The following is a 22,955-nucleotide window of genomic DNA, read 5'->3' as shown; positions in this document are numbered from 1 at the left end:
ATGTGATAATTTAGCATAGGAAAGCTAGCAAAACACACAAAGCCTCTAGTTTGATAGCAAATAGTAAGCTTGCAGAGGAAACAAGTAACACAGAGGAAACCATGGGATTTATTAGTTTGCACAAGGACTGCATAAATAATAAATTTACAATATCTTATGTAGTAATCCTAATAATCATGTATTCTCCTTATCAGGATGTGACAGTAAAGCTATAATGAATATATCCTATATCACAAATGTACAATTACAAAGACTAAACCAAATATAAAACATTTATTTTGGTCACTAAACCTAGGGACTAAAAACGATGGTGGTGTTTTACCACATAAGATACAAGAAAGTTAAAATAATGAAAATGTGAAACCAAAGACGGTTATGTTCTTGATGATAATATTTTCAGAAAACATCACTGAACGTGGTCCAGGTTAATAGCTTTATATAAATGTTTGAAGATCATAGAATCATAGAATCTTTGGGTTGGAAGGTTTTTCAGGCCATCTCTTTGGTAGCTGTCCTGGTTTCAGCTGGGATAGAGTTGATTTTCTTCATAGAAGCTAGTGTGAAGCTGTGTTTTGGATTTGGGATGAAACAATATTAATAATGTGTTGATGTTTTCACTTATTGCTAAGTAGTCAAGAACTGTCCAGCTTCTCATGCTGACCTGACAGTGAGAAGGTTAGGGGTGCACAGGAAGCTGGGAGGCAGCCAGGACAGCTGACCCAGGCTGGCCAAAGAGATATTCCCTACCATATGACATGCTCAGTATATAAAGCTGGGGTGAAGAAAAAGGAAGAGGAGAGGGGACATTTGGAGTTACAGCATCTTGTCTTCCCAAGAAACCTTTGCGCATGATAGAGCCCTGCTTCCCTGGAGATGGCTGAACACCTGCCTGCCAATAAGGAGTAGTGAATTAATTCCTTGTTTTGCTCTGCTTGCGTGCGTGGCTTTTGCTTTACCTGTTAAACTGTCTTTATCTCAAACCACGAGTTTTCTTACTTTTACCCTTCCGATTCTCTCCCCCGTCCCACCATGGGGGAGTGAGCGAGTGGCAGCATGGTGCTTAGTTGCTGGCTGCGGTTAAACCATGACAGTAGCTGGGGCTAAATCAAGACTAAGTAAATGGTCTTTTCCTGTGTTGTCAGAAAAGATGGTGGGCAAAATACCTCTATTTGCAGAGCCATTAAATGATGTTTTGCCTGTTCTGCTGAGTGAAGTACATAGAGGATATGTATTCATATATTCTCGGAATTACTGATTTAAATTCTTCCGTCAGAGAGGCAAAATTATAATCAAAATGGTGCATTCTGGCTTGAAACACCACACCCAGGAACCATAGCTTGTGGACGTTAAAGATGTAAGATCATAGCATATTCTCTGTGCAAGTCTCTTAAGAACATTCTTTGTCAGAATTTCTTTGTGCAATTTTGGATCTTTATTCCAATTGAAGTTGATATGATCCCTCTATCCCTTCTCTTTTCAGTTACCAAAACATTTACATCTTTCCCAGTCTTGTTAGAGTTCTCTGGAAATACTTGTCAGTCCTTTAACAGATCTGACTTAATTTCAAGTCTTTAAGAACGCCACCAAAGATGGTCATGGCCTTAGCTATCTTGCATGTGTTTAGAATCATGGAAGGGACCTTTAAAGGTCATCTAGTGCAACCCCCCGGCAAGCAGCAGGGACATCTTCAACTAGAGCAGGTTGTTCAGAGCCCCGTCCAACCTGACCTTGAATGTTTCCAGGGATGGGGCATCTACCACCTCTCTGGGCAACCCATGCCAGTGTTTCACCACCCTCATTGTCAAAAATTTCTTCCTTCTATCTAGTAAAAATCTACCCTCTTTTAGTTTAAAACCATTACCCCTTGCCCTATTGCAACAGGCCCTGCTAAGAAGTCTCTCCCCATCTTTCTTATAAGCCCCCTTGAAGTACTGCAAGGCTGCAGCAAGGTCCCCCTGGAGCCTTCTCTTCTTCAGGTTGAACAATCCCAACTCTCTCAGCTTTTCTTCATAGGAGAGGTGTTCCATCCCTCTGGACCCTCTCCAACAAGACAAATTAAGCATCAACCACTAATAATCCCACAAACATGAAAGTAAAAATAAATGTATGGAAGGAAAAGACAAATAAAATACCAAGGGCTGAAAATGTATGTATCGATATATTCTGGGGACTTCAAATATCTTTCAGGATCTCAATAAATTACTGTCAGTGTGCCAAATCTGGATTCATGTGATAACAAGTGAAGGGATGAGTTTTTTCTCCCCACCAATAATGAATGACTTATATGCTTTCTTTCATTTAGGCAGATTAAGTTTTTGAAAACTGTCGTATCAGCTTTCTGTGTCTGGTGGGACAAGCACTTCTCTCATTTTATCTTTAAAATGAGGCATAGAAATCCCTCCATATATTTGTTTTCCAAAACTATATTTACTATTATCTTCCAATAAAACAACAGGATCTATCATATTGATTTGTATAAATGTGCATGATTATTATATTAAGAAACTATCAAAACATCTTTGAATCAACAGGAGCAGAATAATAAATGACTGGAAAAACAATAAAAATATTGAGATCTGTAATATGAATTTAGTCTCAGACATATGTTACAGAAAAAATTTGAAATTAAAGCTGCTGCTTTACTAAATTTGTCACAAACTCTCATTCTGGCATCTCCCTAGCATATACGTATCTTTTAAACTAACTAGTTTCTACTGGTCTATATACTCCAAGACCTTATTCCTACGACCACAGAAATTCAGTAAGAGAGAAACAATATTTTCCCAGAAATGAAAAAAATAAATAATTCTAAATAAAAGTAGACAGAAACTTGTGCTTATTTCCGCCCCCCCTCCAAAACACCACAACATTTACTCAATGGTCAAATCATAAAAACCTTTTCTGTTAAAAAAAAACCAAAAAACTAAAAATGTTAGAGTAAAAGCAAAAAAGAAAAAAAAATCTTATGGGGTAATTCATATGATCCCAAGGCCTTGTCCCAACTGTGATGATATGGGAAAATAATTTTGAGAAAAATATTCATTCCTCCCTCCTACCAACTTATTTTAGCACATGGACTGACTTGTGATAAACAGTGTATTTCTGAATATCCTAATGGGACTCCTAATGAGTGAAGAAAAAAAAAAATTGAAATTAAAGCTACTGTTCAGAAAACAAAAGTCATATAAAACTAGCTGTTTCATGTTGTCTAAGTTTCAATCATCTGCTTCAATGTTTTTATGCTCTGTAGTTATCTTTCCTTATTACATCAAAATAATAAACATATTTATTAAATCAGGATGCACTTGGTCAGGAAATTCAGTTAATAAGGATGTTTACGTGGAAACTGTATTATGTTCAGCTTCCTATTTCATGACTATGACATACTTCATTAAGACAGAATTGCATCTAACATTAAAGGAAGATTTCTGGGGTTTGTAACACGTGGAAACTCACAGAGCTGTCGCTTCTCAGAAGACCTATGTCAGTGCTACTCCAGCATAGTCATATACTGAATATACATATTACTATATACTGGCTTTAGAACATTGCAAGAACTTCTCAGACCAGCAATATCCTGAGAAGTTTTAGCAACTTCATGTCATCATGCTTCCCATTTTTCCCAGTTAAAACCCCCACCAAGTCCTTTTTCAGCTGTACGTCTAAATTACTTTCAACACAATGGTGCAGAGAGCAGGCATGCTTCAACTCAGTGAAGCACATTCAATCTGAGATCTGAAGTGAAAAGTGACTGACAGAGAATGCACCATGGGACTGCGCAGTTATTGCTGCCTGCCTTGCTGTCACCCTGGGCTGACACCTTCCTTCTTTGGGGAGCATCTCTACGTTTGCTGCTCCCTGACAGATGTCCCCTAACCCCTCTTTTATGCCATTTATGTGCAGCTATGATTTTACTTTACTTGAATTATATTAAGTTAAATCTCACATATTCTACATAAATGATCATCTGAGAGATGAGACAGGGCCCATTCTCCCTTGTTGGACATGTGGCGTGGCATGAAATTCAGACACTACTAGGGAAAAAGAGGATGCCAACTTCCTGGGAAGGAAATAATCACCTCCCTCTCTCCTGCATCCCACTTTTAGAAGAGGCTACAAGAAAATGGAAGAGCCAGAGAACTGCCTCACCACAATTTTCATTATACACTCATCCTTCTGAAGAGGCACAGAACACACCCTGGTTATTTAGGTAGAGCTTCCTGCCCTGTGAAAAGTGTGAGATGTGACAATATTCACTCAGTCAGCGAGAACTAAACCACAAATTCCACCACCTTGATATGTGCCTCAGACACTGTAATAAGCCAAAAGGGGAGCTGAAGAAAGACTGCAGGATTCCTACCATTAAAAAGAAAAACTTTGATATTTCCTCCAGAACAGGTGTCAGGGCTATAAAACTGAACAAATTGAGAAAGTATTCCCTGCATGCTAAAGTATGGTATTAAGCACATGCAAAAGTTTTTATCTTCTTTTTTCCAAGTGATAGTTGCTACCAAAAGCAGCAGTTGCGGCACAGCATCATTCAAAATTATGCTTTATGTGGTCTCAATCTGCCCATGTCTATTTATTGTGACTTAGAATCTTAAACACTCCTTAACAGCACATAATTAATCAATAACCTGAGTAGTATCAAATTTCATACCCAAACACGTAAATTTTATCATGGACAGAAAGAAACTTCCAGTTGTCTAAAAATTATCCCCGTGTCTAGATACATTCTCCTTCTAAAAAACCCTAAAGTCCTGTGCTCTGAGACACTGACATGCCAATGTTATGTGGAAAATAGGATTAGCCTTATCTTAATAGAATTAATAATCATAACAGAAGGACAGAAAGCTTAAAATCCTTTAAATGAACGGTGAATAAATGAAATGTGGATTTTTATGACACATTTTGCTTAACAAAGCCCATGAGTCTCTTTCTTGTTCCAAAATGTATCTGAAGTCACTTGACAAACTTGAAACACATTACCATATGAAACAAAAATCAGAAGAACGAATGACCTAAAGTTTGCATATTGAATGGTTTTCAAGAGATATATTTCATAAACCATCATCATCCTTTTATGTATCTTCTTCCATGTACATAACATAGATCTGTTACAGCTGGTTATTGCTGATGATCATAGTAATGCAGCTACCAGAAAAGAATAGAGGCTTCTGAAATGTAAGGTCAGGATTGTTCTTTGTACAGATTAAAGTGAAAAGCAAATAACTTGTTTGTATGAATTCCTGGAAAGTATGAAAATACTGTTTTAAAACTTTCTTTAAAAAAGTTTTCAGTGCACTTTCAAAGTCTTACCATGCTTACGCTGCTCTAGCTGTGTGCTGGTTTCAGCTGGGATAGAGTTAATTTTCTTCCTAGTAGCTAGTACAGTGCTGTGTTTTCGATTTAGGACAAGAATAATGTTGATAACACACTGAAGTTTCAGTTGTTGCTAAGTAGTGCTTATACGAAGTCAACGACTTTTTGGCTTCCCATGCTCTGCCAGTGAGGAGGTGCACAAGAAGCTGGGAGGGAGCACAGCCAGGACAGCTGACCCAAAAAGACCAAAGGCATATTCCCTACCATATGATGTCATGGTCAGTATATTAACTGGGAGGAGATGGCTGAGGGGTGGTGACCACATCTTGGGAACTGGCTGGGCATCGGTCAGCAGGTGGTGAGCAATTGTATTGTGCATCACTTGTTTAGTATATTATTATTCCTTTCATCCTTTTCTGTCCTATTAAACTTTCTATATGTCAAGTAATGTTTTTTTTTTTAAATTCCCTATTTCTCTCCCTCACCCTGCTGCAGGGGGCAAGGCAGTGGCTGTGTGGTACTTACTTGCCAGCTGCTGTTAAACTACGACAATTTACTTGAAGTTAAAATAAAAATTACATTAAAAATATTGTCAAACTTCCTCACATTCCAAAATTTATAGTATTCTGATACTGCTCAACATTCAAATACAGTGATTGCTTAATTCTCTTGCACAAAACCAGGCATCTAGCACCATTTTAGGTGCCACATGGAGTCTTAAGAATCCACACAGGGCCAGTAAATATGGCACTGGATTTATGAGGGAGCTTCATAGAGCTTCCAGAAAATCTCCTGGGAGTCAGGCAGCATGATAATCCATGGCACCTCTCAAATCAGCACATAGTTTCTTCCTATGTGCTGGGAACTGCACTAGATCTTCATTGCCTACAGTAGGACGTCAGGAATCTAGCTGATGTGGAGAGTCCTGCACACATAGGTGAATAAGAAACTGAATCATACCTTCAGGCCTTTCAGTTCCAAGTTATAATCTCTTGGCATCCACTTCATTTAGAAATTATTGAAATAATTCACAAAATGTTGTAGAGGATGACTGAATATATACACATACTTAGCATTTATCCCAGAGCAGTAGGTGAGAACCACGCTAAAAAACCTAAAACTCTAGTCAGGTGTAAATTCTTATCAGCTGCACTTCTTTAGTGATGTTGAAGAGCGTTAGAAAACTGAAAAAGGTTATCACTTCATATTACCAATCACACTGCTCTGAAGGAGAAATTTAGAGATTGACTGACATAGAGCGATACCCTCCATTTTTGCTAAGCAAAAGATCCTTCAGTTGTTTCATCTAGCCCAATATATATTGAAAAGGTCAGAACTCGATGAGCCTCAGTCTGACGACTGCCTGGTTAATCGGGTTTTTAGCAGTACAGAGAAATACCTCTTTGTCAAATGCCAGCTGAGCTGTGAAAGTAATTTAAAAGCTTGCCTCACAACATCAATTATCCAAACGAGGATTTAAAGGGTTTTTACCTGATTATTATATGCAAATTCATATACACTTTTAAAGTCATGTATGGCCAGATATAATGTGTGCATTCTGAGGGGATTTAGAGGCTTAATATTTCCTACAGATTGCCTACAGCATCTCTGTGTAAGTAATAGCAGAACCCAGGTGGATCAGTTCACTTTCTCTCCAGTGACTTGCAGGGTATTTAAGCACTTCGCTTTATAAGGACTGGATTGTTTTGGCCCCCAGCAAGAAACCTGATTTAGATGCCTATATTAGTTTTTCTGGATCTGAGCCACAGTGTACGTAATACTCAAAGACCATGCGTTATCTTACTGATGTGATTTGCAAGCCTCTGAAAGTGATATTATTAAAAGCATTGCAGAGAAAAAGGCAATAGTATCTATGCTTTACTTACGCTATATTTTAGTTTTTATAGTTAAGCAATGATTAACTGCTTGATTACAAGCAGTTGCAAGACACATCCCTTATAAACACAGAATACTGGTGGAGTACAAATTATCTTTAACTTAACCATTTCTGCAAGTAAATATTTGTGCTCTTCTTATCATGCATATCCCTGCTGAGAAACATTAAACCATAACATCCTCATTCTTTACTAGTCATGCTATTCTAGGCACTCACAGAATCAGAGAATCACAGAATCACTAGGTTGGAAAGGACCTTCAAGATCATCAAGTCCAACCATTAATCCAGTGCCACCATGTCCCCTAAAGCATGTCCTGAAGCGCCACATCCACACGTTTTTTGAACACTTCCAGAGATGGCGACTCCACCACCTCCCTGGGCAGCCTGTTCCAATGCCTGACCACTCTCTCGGTGAAGAAAGTTTTCCTAATATCCAATCTAAACCTCCCCTGATGCAACTTGAGGCCATTTCCTCTTGTCCTAACGCTAGTTACTTGGGAGAAGAGGCCAACACCCTCATCGCCACAACCCCCTTTCGCGTAGTTGTAGAGAGCGATAAGGTCTCCCCTCAGCCTCCTCTTCTCCAGACTAAACAACCCCAGTTCCCTCAGCCGTTCCTCATAAGACTTGTGCTCCAGACCCCTCACCAGCTTCGTTGCCCTTCTCTGGACACGCTCCAGCACCTCAACATCCTTCTTGTAGTGAGGGGCCCAAAACTGAACACAGGATTCAAGGTGCGGCCTCGTCAGTGCCGAGTACAGGGGCACGATCACTTCCCTGCTCCTGTTGGCCACACTATTTCTGATACAGGCCAGGACGCTGTTGGCCTTCTCGGCCACCTGGGCACACTGCCGGCTCATGTTCAGCCGGCTGTCAACCAGCACCCCCAGGTCCCTTTCCGCCGGGCAGCTCTCCAGCCCCTCCTCCCCAAGCCTGTAGCGTTGCATGGTATTGTTGTGGCCAAAGTGCAGGACCCTGCACTTAGCCTTATTAAACCTCATACAGTACCATATGTTAACTCCTATTGCTTGCAAATTGCTTCAGCAGCCCAATTGTCATTAGCAACTTCTCACACTCTCTTAAGAAACACCATAAAAATGTTTTGCGCAATAGAAGCTGCACACAGTCATGGCTTATGCTGTAGCCTAAACATTAACATACAATACACTGTGTACACACAATCAGCAAAAACAAGCTTTTCATCTTAGTAAATGCCATTAGATCACTAGTAAACAAAATTGTGCTAGGCAGAGGCTCAAACATGCTGATGAGTTGCATTGGATGTTTCCAGATACAGCTTAACTCAGGGAATAGGAGATAGAAGCATAGAAGAAACCATTCTGGTTTGGGAAAGGAAGAAAGAAAGACAAGTAGAATTCAGTGACATAAACTCTTCTTTACTCTTTACCTTCAGGGCCAGAAGTTAATGTTTTAGATTCAACTACAGACGAGATTAGACTCTTGCCTATACAGAACTAGCAAGGATTCAGATAAACTGTTTTTCTCCCTGAGCTGTTGGGATGGGAGTCACTACATCACACATCATAGGGAAGGTAATAATTAGATGATGGGTCAGGATAGTCATCAGGGAAGTAGGTGAGAACACCTTTAGCTATTCTAACCAGACCTTAATGGGTGTATCTTTCCACAACTATGGATTTTCACCTCTAACTAAAAGGTTCACAAGAACATTCTACTACAAAAGAATGAAATAAATGTATGTATGTATGTGCATATGCATGTGTACATCTATCCATGCACCCATATATGCTGGGTTCATCCAGCTGGAAAGCAGCTGGCAGAACAGGAGCCAGCAGTGTGCCCTTGCTGCAAAGGCAGCTAACAGTTTTCTGGGCTGCATTGGGCAAAGTATTGTCAGTAGGTCAAGTGAGGTGATCCTTTCCTCTATACTCAGCCAAACCTGGGTTGCTGTGTTCAGTTCTATGTTCCTCAGTACAAGAGAGACATGGACATACTGCAGAGAATTCAATGAAGGGTCATGAAGATGATGCTGGGACTGGAGCATCTCTCCTATGAGGAAAGGGTGAGAGCTGGAACAGTTCAGCCTGGAGAAGAGAAAGCTCAGGGGGATCTCATCAATGTATATAAATAACTGAAGGGAGGGTGCAAAGAGGACGGAGCCAGGCTCTTTTCAGTGGTGCCCAGAGAGAGGACCAGAAGCAATAGGCACCAACTGAAACACAGGAGGTTCTGTCTGAACATCAGGAAACATTTTTATACTGTGATGCTGACTGGGCCCTGTCACAGTCCTTGGAGGTATTCAAAAGCTATTTGAACATGGCCCTTGGCAACTGGCTCTAGGTGTCCCTGCTTGAGCAGAGGTGTTGGATCAGATTACCTTCCAAGGTTCCTTCCAACCTCAGCCATTCTGTGATTATGCATACTTTTATCATATAATGTAAAAAAGACGTATCCTGAAACTGCTTTTAGTGGTTTTACTTTGTCTTACATATAGTAATTTTGTTTGAGTTTTAAAAAGATTAAAATGGTTTTATTCACATTTCATTTAAAAATACTGTTGAAAATGGAGGGCAACTGGGGTACCTTTCAGCCACAAAAAGTATCTTCTTGGAGTTTTTGAACAACTGACAAAACGTCAGCTTAACAATATTTTTTTGCTTGTTTCTTAACTTGTTTGTTAATTTGGTCTCAGTGAAGAATGTTATTAAAAATCACAGGGAAAAATATTTATGATAAGCTTGTAAATGAACAATTCAAGTAAATAATTTAAAATATTTCAGCATTAAAAAGGTTTAAGGCTTCCACAAAATTTTTACTCTCCCTGAATCCTTTAAGAGTGAAAATTAACATAAATTAAGATATGTTTTCTGTACAGATCAACACAAAATATTTGGAACACCTATTGAAAGGAAGTAACTATATCTTACCTGTTCTAACTTGAAATAATTTCTTGTATGGGTCAAGCCACCAGTCATTCTAGTTTGACTTGAATGAAGAAATGCAAACTGTTTTAGTTTACCAGATGGTTTCAGGCAAATTAAAGGAGCAAAACTAAACTAAAGTTCTGTGGCAACATTGCAGGTTTTATAATTTCATTTTCAGCTTCATGATACTTTCCTTTTAATATGTTAATACGGATTGGCTTCTCCTAAATTCTTCTATTGAATTTTGAATTACATTGTTTGATATCCTATTACTCAAGTTTGACTACATTGCCAATATAATTACTGTACCTTGAAAGTTAAATGAGGTATCATAAAAACTCAGGCAATAAATTTAAGCCTTGATTTGAAGAGGATCTCTGTACAATCTTTCCAATCTCTTAATAATCTTCGTAGTCTATGACTTCATCTTTTTTAGTTATTTTAAAAATAAAGAACCTATATCTTTTTTTCTCAAAGGTCCAATGATTAACTTTTAATTTTGACCTGGCTTCTCTCCAGAGAGCTATTCAGTTATCTTCCAGTGCAGTGAAATTGATAGAGTGTTTTATTTGATTTATACTTAAGCATAAACCATAGTAGGAAAAGTTTCACCTTTTGGTAATAAAAAGTAAATTTTCACCTCCACCTCTCAATAATTTTCTCTTCATACTTTGTTATATCTTAATTATAATTTGGAAACAATTTTAAATACTATTTTAACATTATAGCAAACATTTATATGATGCAATACTCAATTATACACAAGCACAAATGCATAAGGGTTAATTTTCAGATTAAATTGAACAAAAAATAAAGAGAATTGCCAGAAGTGTATCACTCTAAAATAATTCTTTTTGAAACAAAGAGTTTTGAAATGCTTATCTTTTTTTTTTTTTCTCATATACTCTACTCGCTGGTCACCTGCCTCCTGGCTGTTCAGAAAGAAACATACTCTCTCTAAAAGTTGGACTTGAAACTAAAGAAGGAAGTTTTATGAGAAATTTTCTAAAAGATAACCTCAAACTTAATTCCATTGCATAACACAACTGTTCTAGGAGTTTATAGATAAGTGTCAATGATGTGAGATACCAATGATACAAGTTTACATTTGTGATGTATCTGTGATAAACAGTGCAAATCTAGGATTTAATTCAGTTTGTAAACATGGGATATAGTGATACTTCAGCTAAGGTGTCCAGGATATTCTCCTGAGCATGATGTATAACAAAGTGGACACAATTCAGTTGCATAAATGAGGGACATTAGTGCTGTTGGCAGTGTATCAGCGTATCCTTATGTGTAAGGGCCACAGAGACACCAAAGGAAAGCCAGAAGCAGGTACTGTGGAGTGTGGACATTGCTACTCAGCTATACGGTATATTTTCTTTAACACTATGGATAAAGAGCTACAGAACTCAGCTTGGTAATGTGGGGATCACTAGTTTATAAGCAATTTAGCAGTGCAGAGGTAAGCAAAGCATGTGATGCCTAAATGAAGTAAAATCTCTATTGATTGGAGGAATGCAGCTAAATTTACACACCATACATTTAGAATTTGTAGTGGGATTAGAAGCTTCTGAACATAAAAAGAGTTTGAAATCTTGCTTTTAAAGTATTTCAGTTGATACTTTATACACCATGGAATCATAGAATCATAGAATGATAGAATCATAGAACGATAGAATCATAGAACAGCCCAGGTTGGAAGTGACTTTGAAAGATCTGGTCCAGCCTTTCATGGGAAAAGGAGTCTAGATGAGAATGAGACCATTACAAACCTTACACACATACATACATTCACCTGATATTTTACACAAGGCTACTGAAAAGGAAAGTAACCTTTTTAATCTTGGTTCTATTTTTCACCATTTTCAGCATTTCACAGAATGAACAAAATAGTTGTATTCCTTTTATCTGACATGTCAATAGCTTCATTTATCTCCATAGTGGTATGATATTAATTATAAAGAAAATTATTATTAAGAACTAGGGCAGGGACCAGTAACCAACATGATCTCTTTCTACGCAATGAGAGCTAGAAGAGAGGCTGGTGTGTGAACAGCTTAAGTTACCTTTGTTAAGTGCTTAGCAGATTAAAAAAAAACACTTTAAAGACTGCAGTAACACACAGTATTGTGTGCTAGCATAGATGTTGAAAAATAAACAGCTCACATTTCTGACAAAGAAACCTTTAACTTTGTCATATTTGACTGTTTCCTTTGTAGCACATTTTATATTGGAAAGGAAAACAAAAAACCCTACCCAACCCTCTGAGAAGTCAGTGTGATATGAAGTGACTGTAAATATCGGCATCATGATTTATGATAGTTCTTGTTCTAGTAATCTTCTTCCTAGAATACTTTTCTTGATCCCTTTCAGAGTGGGTGTATTTTTTGTATATCATAGACATTACAATACCAATGCCTGGTCATGTAGTGACCTGTCATGCTTAGCCTACCTTCATCTTTCTTCCCATATTCTTCAAAATATTAGCTGACACAGATTAACTACTTAAGTGTGTCAGAGAATCATATGCTGTGCTTATACTGGGAAAGGAAACATGGCAAGAAAGGACTGAGTAGCACCATTTGGGTTAGAGCTACAATCTCCTACAGGATACTTGTCTGCAAGAGAGCTAACTGCAGTGGTTCAAACCAGAGCCAGGGATCGTGTTAACAGCTGAGCAGTAAGGGTGACCAAGATCTGGTGTTTGATGTCTGTCAAATATACCCAATATAAAGGAACCTCAGGATATCATTTGAGGATTCCATTATTAATATTTACTTGAGTTTTGAGCACATTTGAACTTGGATTTCTTCCTTGATTTTGGTCGAGTCATTCTGGAATGTTAATATCCAGAACAGCAACTAGGATTCACAACCAAAGGTATTTGCCATTGTCACATTATTTCTGTCTTTTTTTCTTTCATGGTCTGAAGGAAATAAATTTTGCAGATTCAGACAGAGAAGAAATAGCTCAATGATATCTTTTGCTGTATCAGTGACTCCTTTGTTCATTCATTGGACCCTCAGCTCAGGATTTGATCTCTAAGGAACAGTAGGAATGCTCAAATGAACATGAAGAGATTTAGACATGTGAGAACATTGTCTCGGCTTCCTATGTAGAAATAACTCCTAGACATTGATATGATCTGATATTATTGCTGGTACAATTATGGAATTATCTAGGAGTCTCCATCAAAAAACAAGACTTAAGTGGCAGCTGATTCAGACCTTATTCATCACTTCACAATTCTCAGTGTTGTGACTTTCCCCATAAACAAACCTTTTTGGGTGCCCAATGTGGGATGCCAAAAAGGGCTGTGACGGGTTGACCTTGGCTAGCAGCCAAACACCCAAACTGCCTCTCAGTCACTCCCCTCTCCTGTGGGATGGGGAGAAAATAAAAGGAAGGTGAGAAGACTCATGGACTGAGGTAAAGAGTTTAATGGGGAAAACACAACTTGCATGCATAAAGCAAAGCAAAAAGAGGAATCAATTCACTGCTTCCCATCGGCAGGCAGATGTCCTGAAAATTACTGTTTACTTCTCTGAAAAAAAAAAGGGAACTGAAACTTAATCACAGAATCACAGAAGCATTCATAGGAAGGGAGCTCCAAAGGACCTCCAGCAGTCAACTAGTTCAGCCTCTCACTCAAATCAGGGCTAATGCCAACACTGGATTTGGTAATCACCTGGGCTAGCTAATTCAGGAAAACCTTCAATGAAGAAGATTGCTTAGCTGCTGAAAAACTTGCTGCAGTGGTTCACTGTTTTCCAGGTGATTCCCCTACCCCAGCCAATGTTCAACCTGAATTGTCCATACTATAACATGGGGCATTTGCCCCTTCTTATGTTTCATGGTGCTCCTAATAAGAATTTGTTTCCATGATCTTCCCTTCAAGAAGTCTTAAGTTGCTATTAAGTCATTGTTTAGCCTCCTCTTCACCAGACTAAACAAGCCCGCTTCCTCAGCTGCTTCTTTCCTTGCTGACATATCATCTTAGTAGACTATCACTGGACATTCTCCAGCTTCTTCCTATGCCTGTCAAATTGTAGAGTGCAAAATTGGAAACAATATTCCAGGTGTTTCCTGGAACAGGAATAGCAGCACCAGGTATTATGGGAATAATAAGTTCATATGGCCTGCTGACAGTATTTTTCTGACAGGATTGTTCTTTGTACAGATTAAATTGAAAAGCAAATAACTTGTTTGTATGAATTCCTGGAAAGTATGAAAATACTGTTTTAAAACTTTCTTTAAAAAAGTTTTCAGTGCACTTTCAAAGTCTTACCATGTTTACACTGCTCTAGCTGTGTGCTGGTTTCAGCTGGGATAGAGTTAATTTTCTTCCTAGTAGCTAGTACAGTGCTGTGTTTTCGATTTAGAACAAGAATAATGTTGATAACACACTGAAGTTTCAGTTGTGGTTAAGTAGTGCTTATACGAAGTCAACGACTTTTCAGCTTCCCATGATCTGCCAGTGAGAGGTGCACAAGAAGCTGGGAGGGAGCACAGCCAGGACAGCTGACCCAAAGAGACCAAAGGCATATTCCCTACCATATGATGTCATGGTCAGTATATTAACTGGGAGGAGATGGCTGAGGGGTGGTGACCACATCTTGGGAACTGGCTGGTCATCGGTCAGCTGGAGGTGAGCGATTGTGCATCATTTATTTTGTATATTCTATTATTATTATTATTATTATTATCATTATTATTATTATTTTCTCTTCCCTTGCTGTCCTATTAAACTGTCTATCTCAAGCCACCAGTTTTACCTTTTTTTTCTGATTCTCCACCCCATTCCTCTGGGGCTGGAGGGGGTGAGCGAGTGGCTGTGTGTTGTTTAGTTGCCGGCTCAGGTTAAACCACAACTGTAGACCGATATGCCATCTTCCTCGTTCATACTGTTGGCTCATACTCAGCCCAGTATCTGTCATAATCCAGTTTTTTTCTGAGAATATTTACTATTCTGCCTGTCCTTCTTAGCATGCTATGATATCTGCTGTTACTCCAGTTTCACAACTCTGTACTTCTCGGGTATCTGTTGGCTCAATCCTCATGTTTATTGAGGTCACTCCGGATGAAGGGCTGTCATTTATTTTTTCTAATTCTGAACAGTTTTGCCTTTAAACACTCAGAGTATTCAACAGTTGTAGATTATAAACTGACGAGAGTTTTCACAATAACAGATTACTGTTACTATTGCTATTAAAAATAATAATTAAAAATACCTGAGGTGGAAGCAGTGGTAATCTGATATAAGCAAGTAGCATACTTAGGTCATTGCATCGCCTCTGCATATCATACTTCACCCACATCATTAAGGCATGGAAAATGGTTTCTTCATCAGGAACATTCACATCATCACTAGCAAGAAGTTTATGGAGTTCTTCAGCAGGTAGAAGTAAAAATTCTTGGTTTCTTATAACTTCCATTATATTCTCCTGGGAAGAAGAAAGTATTTCAGATTCAGCAATACTGGAAGAAAACAAAAGCAGCTGTTAAAGCTAATAAACCCGCAGGATTAGTCAATATCTGCCATACCCAGCTCTCTTACAGCTCATGAGAAAAACAAGTCAAAGATGGTTAGAATCTAACAGCTGCAGTTGTAAATCATATATGAATATATTCAGAAAACAATATGAAGATTATTTGGTAATATTGTAATTTGAAATTGTCAGAATTAGCAAAGACTAGGGCAGATCTGCATATTTTTTGAAATTTTTATGAACTTAGTTGTAACTGAGCACATTCAATATACTATACATGTATCTTTACATGCACATACTATATTTTCCTGTATTTTTTCACTATCTGATCTTATTTCTTAAAAAGATTGTCAGTCACATACATTTGTATTGTCAATATCCAGATGATGGCTGTCTATACATATGACAAGGCTGGGAGGAAAATCAAATCAAATCACCATGAACTTAGCATTATTTCTTGAACTTGTTTAGAACAGATTGTTAACATCCAGCTAACATGCAAAATGTATACAGCAATTAAAATCTCACAGTATTGACATTTATAATACATATAGGAATAACTATTAAAAACTAATAAAAACTAATAAAAGCTATATAAAACCATATAGATATAAACTATATAAACTAAAAAAAAAAAAAAATTTAGTTGACTGAATCCTAAGGACTGAATTAAGCTCTCGCTGAACTACCTACCCTACATTAACAGGACAGAACAGAAGCACGTTTCTACAGGGTATCTTTTAGGGTGCTTGATCTATGTGGAGGAATTGCAAATGTGTTCTTACATTCTTGATTCATAGACAATTGTAAGAAGGAAGTGAAATAGGTATAGTCTAGAGGCACAAGTTCCTCCTTCTGGAAAAAAAATCTAAATTTTACATAAAACAAAAATTGCAGTATCTGATAGATAAACTATAATCATTAATTTCATAATGATATTTTAGGTAGACTTTGTGAGAATAAGATGGGAAGCAGGGAAATAATGACAAAACATCAGTCAAGGACTTAAGTGTAAGAACATGAAAATTGAGGGAAGTGGATAATTCCACTGCTATACCCACTCAATTCAGTTCTTAGCATATCAAAATTCAAATTAATGCTGTCTATAATTGCTTGTTTGGGTCTGGGCCAGGGGAAAGACTGATTGGTAATCAGGAACTGAAATAGAATAACACAATATCACTGAGATAATATAACTAATACAGAAAAAAAAAAAAAAGTGCCAGTCTTAAAACATCAGAATTATACTCTGGCCCTAGTAAGTCACATGTTGTCCTCTCCCTGCCCCATGCAATACAAGGAAATGATTATTTTAATTCTCCAACATCACATTTTTTGAAAGCTACTGCTTAAAAGAATCTATTAAAAGTTAACTGCATGTTCTTTTATGTAAGGTAGCAGAGACGAATAATGCAGACACAAACATGACAAAATCATGGCTGACAGCAGTTCATTGAAATGTGTAATGCAATTGCACATCAAATACATACATGCAAATAGAATAAATTAGGTAAAGCTGAAAGTGATGCTGTTATTATGAATGTGAATACTTTTAAATGTAAAGCTTAACTTTCAATGTGTAACTTTTTAACTCTACATACACACCCAAAATGTGATGCTGGCACAACAGACAATCAAAGGTATTTATATGGTCATGATCTGTGTTAACTGTGCTGTTATCTTTATATAACTGATAATTAGATCAAAACGTGACTTAGTTCTTTTTTTAAATTGCTTGATTACATGACAGTAGGTACCTAAAAAACTAGATTTTTATGGCCTAAGTTTTTAATCCATTGACTCCTGATAAAGTTTAAATTGTGTGAGTAGATCATTGTACAATATCTTGGAAGTCTAAGGGAACTAGTTTGCAAGCACTTAACCACAAGTTGGCTTAATTCATTTTAATTAAAAAGCCATAAAACTCAGAAAATTTCATTGCACTTCTCAATAAGATGATTTATAAGCCAAAGTTTAATTAAGGCTGGTTAAACTGACATTAAATTCCATTATGAAAAAAATATAACTCTACTTCTTAATAGCAACCAACATCAAGCTTTGCAATAGCATATTAATTGGAAGACCTAATATTATTGAGAAGCATTACGATGGTGGAATACATTTTATGAACTCACAGAAATTAATTAATTTTGAATAACACTCAGAGCAAGGGCTTTAAATTCAGAATCATAATTTTAGTTTTGATTAGGTTTTTTATCATTTTAATTGTCTTTTCATTTGGATATATGCTTAAGGAGAATTTTTTCCAGCCTCTGTATTGATTTACCATTGACTGAAGGTGGAATCTAACAAAACATATGAGCTCAAATCTGCTATTCTAAACATTAGGACTTACAGTAGTTTCATGTTACTCAGGGCTGAGTATTGTCGAAAATGCTATTTAATAAAAATTCTTTATATAATTGTAACTCCTGTATATATATAATTTATATGATATATTTATCTATATTTTATATAGATAAAAAAGCAATAAAATCCAGGGTTTTGATCTTCAGAGCTAAAAACTCTCTCCTTCAAGTATTTAGCATTTCCTAAATTGACTATTGAATGTTTAGAACTTCCTAGATCACATTTTAATTTCTTGGGATTGATTTTGTTTCAGAAGACCAACACATATTTCAATGGCTTGTTATTTTATCGTAACAGAAATAATTTATGTTTATTGTGCAAAAATACCTGCCTTTCTTTTAAAATATAGTCTTAAAATGGTCTTCATTTTTGCACTTTAATGAACAGGATACAAAAGACGTCTGTGATCTTACTGATTAAAAATTTGAGGGTAAATGAAATAAATTTAAAATTCTTCTGAAATTAGGGTGGAAGATAGGAATTGAGCTATTCATTCCTGCTCTAGTGAAGTGCTTTCAGGAATCCTTAGGTACTCATGGGCTGAGAAGCCTTAACTTTGAGAATAAGAGTATTCAGCATTTAAGCACTTCCAGGATTACGTGACAGAGGTGTATGAGTTTTCAGGACCTGTAACTTTTGGCTTGGATACTTAAAAAGCTCTGTAGATCTGGTCTTCACTATCTCATAAGATCAACTGGGCTGTGACTAAACCTCTCCTGCATGGATTATTCACTTAGCCTTTCCCTTCATCAAGAATTGTAATGTTTTGATTGAGTATAGTGGATTTTTGCTTTTAAATTAGAAAAGGTAACTTACAGTAGAAAGTATGAAAGTCTCTGAACCCACTTGCAGAAAGTTATGTCTCACTTGGTTGCCCCTCCATTTTCTTAAAATGATCATGCAATAACCACTGCTGTGGGGTTATAGCATTTCGACGGCTTCACTTTTGAACTTTTTCAGCAGCACACAGGATTAGAATTGAATGGCTGTAAAGTATTAGCACAGTAGAGTCACATAAAACATATCTGTATTTAAAGGTAGATAACCAAGCAACTGAGGATCTGAGTCTAAAATATTGTGCATCATAGGTACATAAATGATCTAATGAAATTAAACTATTACAAAAAGGAATTTAATAAAAATAAATTCTATTACATATATCCTTATAAGGATGCTATCAATACAAATTAATTCATTTTTTTTTAAATCAAGACTTGTAATGATCATTATTTCACGTGGAATTATCTTGCAAATGTTAGTTCTCATTGATGTTTGTGTCATTGATTTCACTAATCAGCATGTATCAGTGGTAAGGAAGAACCTTACCCAAGGTAATTTCATACCTTGACAAAGAATGTCATGTTCCAAGAGCGTTATTTAGATCTTGTTACATCAGAGTTGCCATGGCAGTAAAATGCTTAACAGGTTTCTTGGTTTTGGATGTAGGGGTCTTATTTAAGAAGTTTTACATTTTGTGTAAAAAATGTTGGTGCTGTGGCCTTTCCAATACAAAAATGAGAAACTCATAAAATAATGCTGAAAAAAAGGTATCCGTACACTAGCCTTTCACTTAAATAGTGCATGACTAGTGTCAACGAGTATTTTAAACCCACACTGCTTTTAGTTTAGAACCTAAGTTTTCATTATAACATTTAAATCAATGAATAAATAGTGCATCTGATTTCCATATTAAATCATATAGTATACTTTCTGAAGTTCTAAAGACCTGAAAGTCAATTTTGATTTTGGTCAAGTTCCAAACTATTTCAGTCTGGAATTATTGCTTCTGTGTTACATTTAATTCAGCCCTCTTGTTTTGTACAGCCAGTTTTCCCTGTCAGCTGTGTATCACACAAGACTACATCCCGTTTGCAAAAACTGTCCTATTGTGTATCTTCTTTCCTAAGGAGAATGGGCTTTTCAAGTTCCTGAAATCCCATTAGACAAAGGACCAGTAGTTATTAATATGCTTAGCATCTGATTCTCTAGCCAAATGCCAATTTTTATCTGAGAGTGAGCTCTATCTGCCCTATGTAATCCAAAGAGTTACATATTTCTTCCAATACCAGTTGCCAGCCTGATGGCATTACAAAAAGGATATAAAGGCTGGGGCATTCAAAGGATAAGCAGCTAGTGGAAAGAGATTGTGTAGGTGTATGCTCCTCTGAACATTGTTGGTGGGAAAAGAGAGCAGGGATAGCAGACAGTGAGTTGAAGATAGAAAAGACTGTGACCATGAATAATGGCTCACATAAGCATACTGAAATCTTAATAGATATTTCTAGATGACAAAGTTAGACTACCACAATCTAAATATTTTCCTTTTTTACTTGCAATTTTTGATTTTTTTTTTTTCAAAATTTTGGGGGTTTAGGATATGACTCCACAGAATTAGCCAGATTATAGTCTAATTTATTGTCAATATCATGCAGCATTCTGGGATTTCACAATCTAAATGTAGTTCATATCCTGTTCGTCATAGATATTTGCTGATGTGCCAGATCATCACAATAAACTGGCTAAAATTTTCAAGCTAGAAGGCCTTAATCTTGCATGTTTCTTTAACTGTGCCAGAATGATTAAAGTTTGTTTCCTGTTTTGCTGAAGGATCTTGGCTCACACATGCTGCATGCGTTCTTCTTCACATCTAAGAAGATCCAAGAAGCCAAAACCTGTACACAAAACAGACACAACTTCCTAAATGGATGAGGACATCTACATATCTTGCTCCCCCTGACTGAAACAGTCTTCCAGCACTATTCTGGAAGGTCCTGTATCCCATAAATCCTGGAATCTCTGGGTGCTAAGCCCCAGTGCATGCATAACATGTTCTTCTTAGCATGATATTTAGGAAAAATAGAGCTCCAGTAGCCTGTAAACCAGTTCTCTTGTTATTCATTACTCAAGCTTTTTTTTTTAATTTTTCTTTTTTTTTTCCCCTTTTTTGGGGTCTTTTTTAATGTTAGTTTAACCACACAAAATAAAGTTGATAGAACCAGGGTGCACAATTTGCGGACCTAAAAAAATGGAATGTTTGTGTTCCATGACTTGAATTAGCCCAGATTGATATCTTTGTCTTCGGAAGGGTTCTCAGCACAATTTCAAGAAAACAGATAAACAGATCAGCACTGTGAATCATCCAGAGGTGGTGTTTTGGACAGAAAAGGCTAAAAGTGGCAAAAATAGAGACTCACAGTGCAAACTGTCACATTGGTGCAGTATTGTAAAGTGTGGATACACACTTGTACTGACTCTGGTGACTGTCTTGTTTTGCTTTTACTTGTATAAAATGAACCCTTAACTTTTCCAAAATATGGAAAATATCAGCTGTCACAACTTTTTAAATCGTGCTGTTTGCACAGCAAGAATGCAACCCCTCTCACCTAGATAACAGAACAACAATTTCCTGGTTTTAAATTATAACACTCCAGGGAAGTAGTCATCATGACACTCACTTTCTTCCCTAAGCTTTAGGTCACAGAATCACAGAAGTGTTTAGATTGGAAGGGAGCTCTTGAGATCACCTAATCCAATGCCCTTGTTCAAGAAGGCTCAGATAGAGCAGGTTATCCAAGGCTGTGTCCAGTTGGGTTTTGAATATGTCCACAGTAAGTCACTCCACAACCTCTCTTTGCAATGTATTCCAATGTTTGGCCACGCTCACAGTAAAAATGTGTTTTGTCATGTTCTGTTGGAATTTCATGTTTTTTAATTTGTGTCCATTCCCTCTTGTTCTGTTACTGGGCGCTACTAAGAAGAGTTTTCCCCAACTCATCTTCAATCCCTTTCATCAGGCATTTATACACATTGACAAGATTCACCCTTCTTGAGATTTCTCTTCTCCAGGCTGAAGACTCCCAACTCTCTCAACCTCTCCTTATATGAAAAATGCTGAAACAACCATTGGAGCAACTAGTGGAGATAAAACACTCCATAACTGATACCCCCATGTAATGAGGAACAGAACTATTTTGTAGGACAGAAAGACACAAGGACCATCACTTACAATGTCATGCAGGGCAGGAAAATATGAGGGTAAAAAGGAAAACAAAAAAAAAAAATGGAGGGTAACAAGCCTAACAGGAACCTCATCTAAACCAAATCTGATTAAAAGAAATTTGGAAATTAAAAAAAAATATTTCTTGCTGTTAAAGCATCAAGTTCTAGAACAGATTTCAAGTGGGTGGGCATGGAACCAGTGTAATAACTTAGAATGCAGTTTACAAAAGGGATTACATGAAGTGGTTTCCCCAGACAGCAGAGACCTCCTTGGAATCCCTTTCAGTTTTGTTTTAACCTAGTTACCCTTCTGTTGAACCTAATAACATCTGATCCACTGAAGATTGCTTCCTATAAAGGCATCATCTCAAAGACATCTGGAGATGGATAATTTGCCACTTTTGCAGTAGCTTTCAGAAGTAATCATCCTCAACATTAAAATGTGTGTCTAATTTCCTATTTGAACTCATCTGTCTTCCAGTCATACATACTGGTTAATATTATGAATTTCTCGCTCTGATTAATGAGCCCATTAGCACCAAAGCTTAAAAAACTCAAAATAATCTCTTGGGTCTTTAATAACTCAAAGGAGTTGAGTGGTTATGGCCCTGCTTTTACAATTCATTCACAGTACTGTGTCCTGTAACACCATGTTGTAATGTTCAGGAGCAAAAACAAGATACTTAATCATTTACACTGTTTCTTGTGTGGTAGCACCTACAAATTCACTGGTAATCTCATAATCATTAACTGACCAATCCTGACCCTTATCAGCCTGTGTAATATGATGGAATACAGCACAAAGCAAAGGCTGAAGGCATATAAATAATCGTGTCTACAAAAATAAAAAGGTTCTACTTTCATAAATGATTAATAAATACTGTAATTAAGATAATATTCCAAAAGGCAATTGAAACCTCAGTCAGAGCATTAGAGTGAAATCTTTTCTCATATTCCTGTACTCCA

The 22,955-nt window shown here is 37.0% G+C and overlaps 1 protein-coding gene across 2 annotated transcripts in view; it reads right to left on the bottom strand.

The window, feature by feature from the left end:
* The window catches only part of KLHL1 (kelch like family member 1), a gene marked incomplete at both ends in the record, with an annotated part of 258,931 nt that overhangs the window by 78,946 nt on the left and 157,030 nt on the right, over nucleotides 1-22,955 (bottom strand). For both annotated transcript variants that reach the window (XM_082013897.1, XM_082013898.1), the window contains one exon: nucleotides 15,363-15,575. In XM_082013897.1, coding sequence (XP_081870023.1) covers nucleotides 15,363-15,575 — 213 coding nt within the window. The remainder of the gene's footprint in view (nucleotides 1-15,362; nucleotides 15,576-22,955) is intronic.

This window comes from Phaethon aethereus, assembly GCF_964289735.1.
Source record: "Phaethon aethereus genome assembly, chromosome: 1".
In the NCBI taxonomy this organism is placed as follows: domain Eukaryota; kingdom Metazoa; phylum Chordata; class Aves; order Phaethontiformes; family Phaethontidae; genus Phaethon; species Phaethon aethereus.
The sequence above is the reverse complement of the archived record's forward strand: the minus strand, read 5'-3'. Positions and strand labels throughout refer to the sequence as shown.